This window comes from Hippoglossus stenolepis, chromosome 1 (genome assembly GCF_022539355.2).
Source record: "Hippoglossus stenolepis isolate QCI-W04-F060 chromosome 1, HSTE1.2, whole genome shotgun sequence".
Taxonomy (NCBI): Eukaryota; Metazoa; Chordata; class Actinopteri; order Pleuronectiformes; family Pleuronectidae; genus Hippoglossus; species Hippoglossus stenolepis.
The window spans coordinates 16,503,575-16,513,442 of NC_061483.1; the positions used below are offsets into that span (position 1 = coordinate 16,503,575).

The following is a 9,868-nucleotide window of genomic DNA, read 5'->3' on the forward strand; positions in this document are numbered from 1 at the left end:
GATATGAAGGAATATCAGAGTCCCAGAATTATACACTTCCCCAGAATTGAAGATATGGTGAAGTCGCAGAGTCTTTCCCACAGCCAAGCTGAGTGCACTAAAATAAAGTTGTGTGTTTGTAGATTCAGGTATCAGTTCCATGTTGGTCTTGTTTGTAGTTTTAATTCAGCTTACTAATATCTGTAGCAACCACACACAACAGAGACATTACAAATCATGCCTTCCACCAAAACAGTTCTTAAAATTAAGATTAAATTTAAAGTGTGATGGAAGTAGCGTTAACATAATTAAGACCTACCTAATGTATTTAAGACCCAGTACCTAATATATAAGACACTTTAAGTACTAAATTCTAATTATTGAATTTCAAACAGAACCTGCAACAACCCTGCTGTCTCAACATCGTGAACATATTAAATGAATTAAAAGATCATTAAATCGAAGATGAAATGAAAGATAATTACATGACAAGTTTATATTGCACAGTATTTATATATTTGAAGCAGCAAGTGCATAAAAAAAGAGGGGAACAATAACTGATTCTAAAATCCAGCGAGTAAAGAATATTCAAGAGCCATATTAACAGGAACCATGATGAAATAGTGAAAGCAAACCATGGATGGAGAAATAAAGAACAAGCGACACTGTGAGTCCTTTAAATCAAGAGTCTGTCACCCATCAGTTCTGTGATTGGTGCATTTGCGAGGAGGGACCGGGGCCATTATCAGTGATGACAAAATAATTCCTTCCTTTTAGAGGAATAGATGACAGCAGGGGGGTGACAGGGGTGGATGCAATGCCTGTAAAATATGAAAACTAAATTAGTTGAGCTGTCTGAAACAAAAAAAAAATGTAATCACAATTATTTTGTTGACTCTGTTGACATGATAGTTATCTCAGCTATTTGTCTGGACAATAACAAAGGGGGAAATTTACAAAAGCATTTTCTTGTCAAATGGTAATTACACAAAACATCATACACAAAACCTGTCTCATATCAGATTGGTATTATGGATGGGAGGAGCTGTGATTATGAGAAAAACAAATGCCAATGAAGACTATTTGGAGACATTTGTGGGAATTAAAGTGAATGTATCCTTTCCACCTCGACTGGTGAATGTGCACAAGTTCTCCAATGTCAGTTGAAAAGTATGAAGATAGGTTCAGGTGCAAAGATGTAAAAAAACAACACTGTTTTTAGAAAACAAGGCCTAACAGTGCACTGACCATGATGAAAAGAGTGTATGTGCCCTCTTGTGGTCAACATATGTAATTGCAAGTAGTATGACGCTCTAAATTGTTTGCTGTATGTAAATATGATTTACTTCCAAACACATGATTGGTTTCGTTAGAGGCTGTGACGAGCAGATTTGTGGTACCTGAGGCTGCACAGTGTCTAAGTGACTCCAGGAGGTTGGTGCTTTCAAACTTGACGACGCATTTGAACGACTCGTCCCGCTCTGTCATGCTCCTGTTGGTGTGGTCTTTGAATTTTGTCTCCAGCTGGGGACAGGAACACGAAACATCACTTAGATGATCACAGCACAGAATGAGGCTAAACTCTGATACTGATTCTGATATTCAACGAGCTGTTCTGCAGCTGCTGTAGCACTTTGGCCCAAAATAAATTTCCCTATGGGACAATCAAAGTATATTTGATTTTAATAGTTCCACCTCTACTCAGCATCAAGTATTAAAAACACCAGTCTGCCTTTAGGGTACCTTGTAAACTGCAGACTGTAGTTGAGGCAACATCCCATCGCCAAAGGCCTCACAGGCCATCTGATGTCTGTGTGCTCCAGGTCCAGCTTGTTCTCTTTCTATTTGTGGGTCTATAAATACACACAAAGCCAAAAAATTTAATTAAACTCAACAATAATGCAGAATTCCACCAGAACTACACATACACGTCAAATACATGAAGCAAAACAAACAATATATGTGTGACATCACGCAGAAAATATTAAAATAGCTTTGGCCTGATTGAATGATTTGGTAAACATACTTGAGACAGTTTCTTTCTTTTCTGCAAGAGGGCTGGGGAAGTTAGTGGGAAACACCTAGAGACAAAGAAAGAAAGGAAAAGTCAGAATCTACTCAAAAATAAAAAATATAACATAAAACAGTTGAGTCTTTGGGAATTTGTTGATTTATTGTTCAGAATTCTTGGCATTTTTCAGACTCTAATAAGTTGTGGTACTATAATGACAAACCCGACCGTGTCACACAACTTGTATGGTTACAACAAATCTCCACACAAACCTCATCATCTACGCCACTGATTTTAAGTGACAAACACAGCATACGCACCCACAAAAATATCCAAGTGCAAAGGTCAAAATGTAACCAGAAAACTTAATGATAAATCTCTCCCTCTAAAGTGTGATGCTTTTCAATTCACTTCATGGTGTTCGTAAAATCTATGTTATCAATGCTAGATTTGGAAATCAAATACACAATATTTAAGATTTACGTGTAGCTTAAGTTCAAAAAGGATGAACATGGCCATTTAGATTTCCCCTCTGTCGGTCATCAAGGTCGGTTACTTTTCATTACACAAATTAAACAAAGCTTTACTTAAATCAGAACCTATCCAGTGCATGACCGCAGAGTTCAGTGACAAAGCTGAGTAACACATCAAGATACTCAAATGTCAAAAATCAGAAGTGGGACAACACTCCACTTAGATTGAATCTCTTTAGCTGATAAGAGAACCTGTATCCTAATGACATCATAATGTGAAGACTTCACTCAAGCCAGATGGCATTTAAATAAACCAGGAACACGCTCTGTGCAGTAACTTCCTTTCTCAGCTCCCCTGATCTTCTGGTTAACGTCTTGTTCTGTTGTGATCCCAACATGCTTACCTGTTGATACTGCTTCATCAGCAGGTCCCTGATCGCAGTGAGTTTCCGTCCACTGAGGTTAGCATCCTTAATAGTGTGATGTCTGGTGGACAGAACCAGGGCCTGGCAAGAACATCACTCACTTAGAGGACAATAGAAAGACAGAAAGACAGCTGCCTGGCAACTGTAAAAACAAACATTGTCAAGATTAAATATAAAACTCATTACTCACCTGGGATAACAGGGGCTTTTGTTTTGAAGTTAGACTGGTCACAAAGACATAAGGGGTTTGAAGGTGGTGAACAACATATGTTGGTTTCAGGTGATTGGGCCGAGAGAAGCTGTCTCCCCACGCGATCCGAATCCAGACAGCTTCATCTGTGTGCTTCTTTATTTTGACAGACACCTTGAAGGCAATGTCAAAAGAAGGCTTTCAATATTGAATGTTAAACACAGAGAAGCCCATGAAATACCAAGTAATAATGCCACTGCATCAACAGCAGGATTTTATACTTCAGGCTTACATGTCTTACAAGCTCCCCGAGGTGAGACTTAAACTGCTCCTTGAACTGTGTCAGCTCGACAGAGTGAGCATCGTCTGCAACAAGAAGACAAAATGTTAAACATACATTAAAAAGGTGCAGAAATGGGAATTCCTTTGTGAATTAATACTTCCATTAACAGCCAATGTCATTGTGAATATCTCCATTTAACCTGCTCCCGGTCCACATACCAAGCACCGGTTAGACCCTCACAAAAACCAGACACAATGTAACCAGCTAAATCAGATTTCAAATCGAAACTAAATACCAATATGGGTTTGAATAGCAAAATCAGCTGAATCATAATATTCCCTTTATTTCCCTGTAAAAAATAAAGAGTATAACTATCACTATCATGTGCAAAAACCTACATTTACTTTGTTAAATACCTGTAAAACCCAATGAGATTATTTAACTGATTGAAAAGTAAGCAAAATTGTTTCAACCAGCAGCTGCAGTGTTCGAGTGAAAAGCTGAAGAATCCAAGCTCTCCAATACAATATAGGGCTGTGTGATAATCCCAAAAATCATATCAAGATAAAAACAATTCAGTCTATATTGATAATTAATACAATAAATATCACATTATTTTTTCTATTAACTTTGAAGAACAATTTTTTGCAGCCGAGTGAAGGTTGTAGTTTTAAACTCTTGATCATGAGCAGAAATAGACAATAAGTTGTTAACAGCAAATCATTTTTGCAAATCTGAGGTGGATCAATTATGTGTTGTACCTCCTCACTGCTCCCACACACCGGGGAAATTCAGTTGTTACACCAGCAAAATTGGGTAAACAAGAGAATAAAGAAATATAAAAAGGCAATAGAATAAAAATTAATATTATAAGTAAAGTGCAGTGGTACAGGACGATTGTACGAGCAACGAAACATCTGTTAAACTACTTACTTAACAGATTGAAGCAATATATCTTTTAACATGGAACCTTTGCTATTGATGAAAACGATAGTGCAATAACACTTGATAGTGTTTTATCTCCCAGTACAACTTGCACGTGTTGTTAAAAACAGACCGTCAGGGTCCAGGAGCTGGAAGCCGTGCCACATCCCCTGGTTTGGGTTGTCGATCACATCTGAGAGACAGTGAAACACAAAGGTTAGTGGGTTGATGGCAGGATACGGTTGTTACTCACAAACCACAGAAGATCAGTCCTATCAGTTGACTTACAAATCATCTCCAGCTCTGTGATGTGTTTCGTTGTCCAGTCGTTTTCCTGTGAAGACGAAAAGCAGTGAGCGAAACAGCCAGTTTAACACAAATGATGTTGATTCTGGGTGGAAAGTAGCGGTATTTTTTAAAATGGCGTAAAAAACCAAACGTGGTTCAGTTGTGCTGGACGTTGAATTTCACTTCTAAACACAGGTTTTACACGTTGTACTTAACACAGAGGTGTTTACGGGTCTGGTACCTCACAGAGAGACAGCAGCTTCTCGGTTAACGCCCATTTGGTCTGCATGTAGTCCATGGACCCGCGCTGCGCCACCGTCAGACGACCCCACTTCTCCAGCGTTGTTTTTAACTGTGGAGTCGGAATCCGTCGGATGAGTCTCTGCAGGACGCGTCTGGTGGAGTCCTCCATTCTCCCTCTGGGGCCCGATCACATCCAACCGCTGCGCCGAGGGATCTTACCGGGTTTGATCAAACTCTCAGCTCCGTCTAACGAGCACCACTCACTAGAAACAGTCCAAACAAACCGCCAGCGACATAAAGCACACGAACCGACCAATCACACCCCGCCAGAAAATAGTAAGTGCTCCCTCTAGCGCCCTCCGCTGCGCTGGAGTGGTGGTGTTGCTACACTACCGCCAATGATGCTGATGCTTTTGTAGAATCATATTAGAAACGTCTTTTAACTTTTAAAATCTTTATTTATAATAAAAACAATAAGGACAATAATACTAGTTATAATTATTTTTGACAACAACAACAATAATAATGCTAATATCAATAATAACAAGAATAGGTGAGAGAATAAATAATACTTGAATATCCATACTTTTTATTCAATTGCACCTTTTTAATTTGCATGTTTTTAACCTTGTTTAGTTTGAGATTCTATTGTTTTATTGTTTTTATTTAGTTGTATATATTTGCTGCTTCTGCTTAGTTTTTAGATTCTAGTGTTCTATTTCATTGCCGCTTACGGGGATCTCAGTACGTTCCCTCTTAAGTACCTCGTGTTTTGGAATGACAATAAATCTTCCTTAATCTTTAAAAATTGAGAGCCAATTTTAGAAAGAGTAGGAAAAAGGACAAAAGCTCTGCTACACAAAAGAATGTGTACCTATCTTTGTTTCTTCTTTTAAAAACTTAATAATTGCATCTCTTGTTGCCAATAATGGAAACGTCAAAATGGAGAAACTCTTTGATTGAACTCCAAAGTGAAGAAGGACAAGAGCCACATGCTGTATGTGAACATATGACTAGATGTGATTCAATAATTCAATCTAAATAAATGTAAATAATACTTAAAATACACATGTTCACCTAAGCTAAATCCACAATGTGTCTAAAATATTACATTAGAGCTGTCATAAGCCTCATTAGTTAATATCACAAAACTATTTCTCATTAATTAGATTTTAGAGTTGAGGGAGCCTAATTGTTACAGAGCTTCACTAATCTAAAGTTTAAATTAACTCTAGACAACTTTGTTCAAAGGTCTGAATATCAACTCTACAAATGTGTCTCACAAGTTTTTAATGATCAAAATGATCCACTTCCTCCAAATCTTCACTGTTGACAGATGTTCTGTATGTGGTGCCTCTTATCTTTGTTGATAATCGCTATAATAATTAAAATGTTAAAATGTTATTGATCCGAAAGCAAAACAGGAAGTGCATCACAGAGAATGCTCTTGCATCCACTGTAAACTTCCGCCAATGAAAGTCCCGCCTTTTGTGGTAGCAACGCACGCCATTGGTGGATGGAGGAAAGAAGCGGCCGCCGATTCGTTGTTGTGTCCTCTCACTCAAATCTCTGTTAACTGTTACAAAAGCGTGTAGAAGGAGAGTGTCAGGTCACAGGCTGCGTGTCCTCCTGCTCCTTGTTGTGTTCTAGGTTTTTATTAGTCTCAGTTAAAACTGTAGAGAAGTTACTGCAACTCCCGCTGTCCCCGGACGAAGAAGAGGACCACGCTCTTCGTAGACCTCCGTGTTTCTTCGTGGGTTCTTGCTGGTGACGTTAGCCGAGGCCTCACGGTTAGCTAACGTGACATCTGACCGAGGTGACACCGCCTGTCCACCGGTGAGTTGTATTAAATAACCTGTAATAAGCCACGAGAGACACAATAAACCCAGTCTGTTACAATCTGATGTCCAAACTCAGCTCATTCTCAAATGTCCGGACACCTCACCGGCTATTCACCATGGAGCAGAGTCAGTGTCAAAGTGACTGCAGAGTATTCACTGTGCATGTCTGTAGTCCAGTTGTTGTGTCCCATGTGTTGTCCACCACCTCCTCCACCTCCTCTTTGTGTCCCCAGGAGGAGTAAAGTCCAGCATCACTATGACAGCTCAGGAAGGAGAGGGATGGGGAGGCATTAGTATCCTTTAGGAGACATGTCCTTGGCAAGAGGTCAACACCGTGTATATAGAAGAAGTGATCAGTGAATCGTGGGTTTTACAGAGTTGATCAACAGCAGTTTTGTTACAATCGATTCATTGTTAAATCCTCTCAGACGTGTCCCTGAGTTCAGGCTAAAAACCAAAGGGGACTCTTTCTGTCAGATCCCCTGGACTTTGGAACATCTTTCCTCGAGGAGATCAGGCACTGAATCGGTCTCCCATTTTTAAAACACTACATTAAACACATTTGTACAAAGCTGCTTTTAATTCTTGATTTGGATGCTTTTTGGTTTTATTTATTTTATGGTGGTTATGATGATTAATTGTTTTTATCCTCTGTCTTTCATTGTTTTGCTCTGCTTTCCGTACAGCACTTTGTAATTATTTGCTTTACTGAAGTTGAAAATTGATTTTGAATTTCGTTGTGTTTGTCAGGCAAAACTAGAAATTCAAGTTGTAATGATTCTGGGAAATTAACACTATTTTTGGATGTTTAATAGAATCAGTTATTGATTAGAATTGCACTCAGTAGAATTCATACCTCCACCAAGGTCCCATAGTCCCAAATTATTCCTTCAAGCTGCACCGCATTGCACAGACTTAGACTTACAGAAGTAAATGTTGAAAAACGCAATGTTAAAGAAAGAGGGGGAAAAAAACGCAGAATCAATAACAAACAAAAAAACAAGGCCCAACAGTCCCCTTATGAAAATTCAATTCACTACATCTTACATTTTATTTGGATCTGCACCAAATTGCACACATTCATAAATATCAGTCCACAAAACATGTCTGATTATTTTCTGTGAATTAAAAAAAAAAAGCCTTATATATCACAATGTTAGGGATTCCAGCCCCTGATCCGCACCAAAATTGTATTGGTTCTTCCTTTTGGGTCACGTCCAACCCCTCTACAAAATTAAATAGAAATCGGTCGTGTAGACTTTGTGTTATCCTACAAACAAACAATCAAGACAAAAGCATAACCTTTTAAATGCCTGCTTTTATTTTATTTTTGATATCAAGATCAATGAATTATTCCCTTGGGAGAACGCCCTATTTCACAATGTTAAAGGAAGTGAAAAAAAAAGATTTCCAGATCCTCCCCCTGATGTGGATCTGCACCAAAATGTAATGGGTTCTTCCCTGGCCCATGACGGCCGAGCTGAAAGAGAGGGGTCTGACGTGGGCAGAGGCCCCACACGTAGCCCAGGAAAGGCCTGGATGGAGGCAGGGACAAAGAGGATTAAGACAAAGGCAGTAGTTTTTGCGTAACCTAGCTTGAAATCAAACAAACCAACCATCAAACAATCCTTGGCAGAGCTAAGTAAAAGATTAAATACATGAATCAATAGTCAATAACAACCATTAGTTGCAGCCTCAGTTTGTAGAAATGATGTCCAGTATATTCTCATGGTGTGGGAAAAGTGCACTGATGCAGTTCAAGATGCACTGCCACTAAATCCCACCTGTTATCATAATCTTCCATTAATTGTCAACGTGGTCCTTCTCATTCCGTGCTCCTCTTGTTTGTGGCTTTTCAGTTTCCCTGCCGTGGTTCAGTTAACCCTTAACTCAGAATGCACCCTGATCTGTCGCCTCACCTGCACACGGACGAGTGCAATGAACTGATAACTCGTCTGAGGCAGTGCCACACAGAGGTACAACCTTCTCTCAATCATTGTGTTTCTGAGTGCTTCACATGCACAGGAAACAAAACCAAGTCAATCTTGTTTCATTTTACCCTCAGCACAACTTCATGAGGTTTATTGGCACATGCAACGATGTGGACCGTGATATGCGTCAGTGCCTGAAGAAAGAGGTCAGTCATTTTGGGGGTTTTAGTGAATAAGAGACAAGTTCTCTGACGAATTACCAACAATATATATATTTTTAAATGCAAGTTATCTTTTTTTCCTTTCATTCAACAGAGACTGGATAAGCGGGAGCGCAGCAAGCAGCACGCACAGGCGATGCAAAAGAGGCTGAAAGAAGGAGTGAAGGAGCGCGTCTGAAGGACGATTTGCTGAGTCTTTGCCAACTGGCATTGCAAGCTTTCAGATATTGAGACATTGGATCAAGGGCGTAACTGTAACGCTGCTGTTTTTGAGACATGACAGGAGGGTTGTAACTCTGTCTCTCTAAAGATGGGTTGTATCAGCTTTGACAGGTCTAAGCATAATGTGATCTTGTTCATCAACGATTTCAAAACGCTGGTATAACTGTAAAATTTTGCGTTTATTACTGTTGCTTTGATATTTGTAAAGAGAAACATGAGGAAGAAGAAATGTTTTTAAAATGTTGGCATCATGTGAAAACCAGCAAATACAAACCCGGTTGAGATTTACAGCTTATGCATTTACTGTGTAATGAACTCAAAACCACAACTAGTTCTTTGGAGTACAATTTGCTGGTTTGGATCGTCATTTATTTCCACTATGTCAGCATTACAATACCACAACATCAAAGAGACGAGTGGAGCCGGTGGCAGAACCCTTTCATCTATTGTATTAGTCCTCAGGACACCTCAGGAATATTCTGGTACCTGAAAACAAGGAGAATCCGTTTCAGGATATAAAAGATGCATATAACACCCAAACCAGAATGACCAGTGGTTGGGTTCCTCTCCATGTTGCTACATATAGACACACTGAAGATTTAGAAAGTTGTTTGCATGTTTATTTGAAAGGGGAATCATATTGATTCATGAGAAGATAAATTCCTTCAAAATAAAGTAAAATGATTTGTTATGAGCTTTGATATGGTGTGTCATTGGAAAAACAAAGGTTCTGTCTGTACTGGTCTTAAAAAGCATTGAAATCAGTTTCCTCAAAAAGGAAGGCTATGGAAGGTCTGTTTTAGAGCGGCATGGTGGTGCAGTGGTTGGCACACACAG

General features: G+C 39.2%; 2 protein-coding genes across 3 annotated transcripts; one reads left to right on the forward strand and one right to left on the reverse strand.

The window, feature by feature from the left end:
• Nucleotides 1-146: 146 nt before the first annotated feature.
• cenpn (centromere protein N) lies at nt 147-5,130 on the reverse strand. The gene is made up of 10 exons (XM_035152449.2): nt 4,815-5,130; nt 4,574-4,619; nt 4,419-4,478; nt 3,371-3,444; nt 3,079-3,252; nt 2,868-2,969; nt 2,006-2,060; nt 1,723-1,832; nt 1,380-1,503; nt 147-800 (listed from the first exon to the last, which is right to left on the reverse strand). The coding sequence occupies exons 1-10, from the start codon at nt 4,983-4,985 to the stop codon at nt 679-681; spliced, it is 1,038 nt and encodes a 345-aa protein (XP_035008340.1). The 5' UTR covers nt 4,986-5,130; the 3' UTR covers nt 147-678.
• A 1,236-nt stretch (nt 5,131-6,366) lies between these two features.
• On the forward strand, nt 6,367-9,722 carry cmc2 (C-x(9)-C motif containing 2). Of its 2 annotated transcripts, XM_035155507.2 has the most exons (5): nt 6,367-6,652; nt 6,891-6,950; nt 8,563-8,633; nt 8,723-8,794; nt 8,904-9,722. In XM_035155507.2, exons 2-5 carry the CDS (start codon nt 6,914-6,916, stop codon nt 8,985-8,987), a joined length of 264 nt encoding a protein of 87 aa, XP_035011398.1. In that variant the 5' UTR covers nt 6,367-6,652; nt 6,891-6,913; the 3' UTR covers nt 8,988-9,722. The 2 variants fall into 2 exon arrangements, with proteins under 2 accessions (XP_035011398.1, XP_035011405.1); XM_035155514.2 differs by lacking the exon at nt 6,891-6,950 and having other exon boundaries at nt 6,370-6,652; nt 8,517-8,633.
• Nucleotides 9,723-9,868: the final 146 nt, after the last annotated feature.

What these genes read in the sequence shown, in the direction of transcription:
- cenpn (XM_035152449.2), bottom strand. Translation starts at nt 4,985, where the DNA reads ATGGAGGACTCCACCAGACGCGTCCTGCAGAGACTCATCCGACGGATT. An exon ending in TGATGAAGCAGTATCAACAG is followed by an intron (nt 2,061 to 2,867) that starts GTAAGCATGTTG and finishes CTTTGTCTCTAG; the next exon opens with GTGTTTCCCACTAACTTCCC. An exon ending in AAAGAAAGAAACTGTCTCAA is followed by an intron (nt 1,833 to 2,005) that starts GTATGTTTACCA and finishes GTGTATTTATAG; the next exon opens with ACCCACAAATAGAAAGAGAA.
- cmc2 (XM_035155507.2), top strand. Translation starts at nt 6,914, where the DNA reads ATGACAGCTCAGGAAGGAGAGGGATGGGGAGGCATTA. An exon ending in AGAGGGATGGGGAGGCATTA is followed by an intron (nt 6,951 to 8,562) that starts GTATCCTTTAGG and finishes GAATGCACCCTG; the next exon opens with ATCTGTCGCCTCACCTGCAC. An exon ending in TGAGGCAGTGCCACACAGAG is followed by an intron (nt 8,634 to 8,722) that starts GTACAACCTTCT and finishes TTTTACCCTCAG; the next exon opens with CACAACTTCATGAGGTTTAT.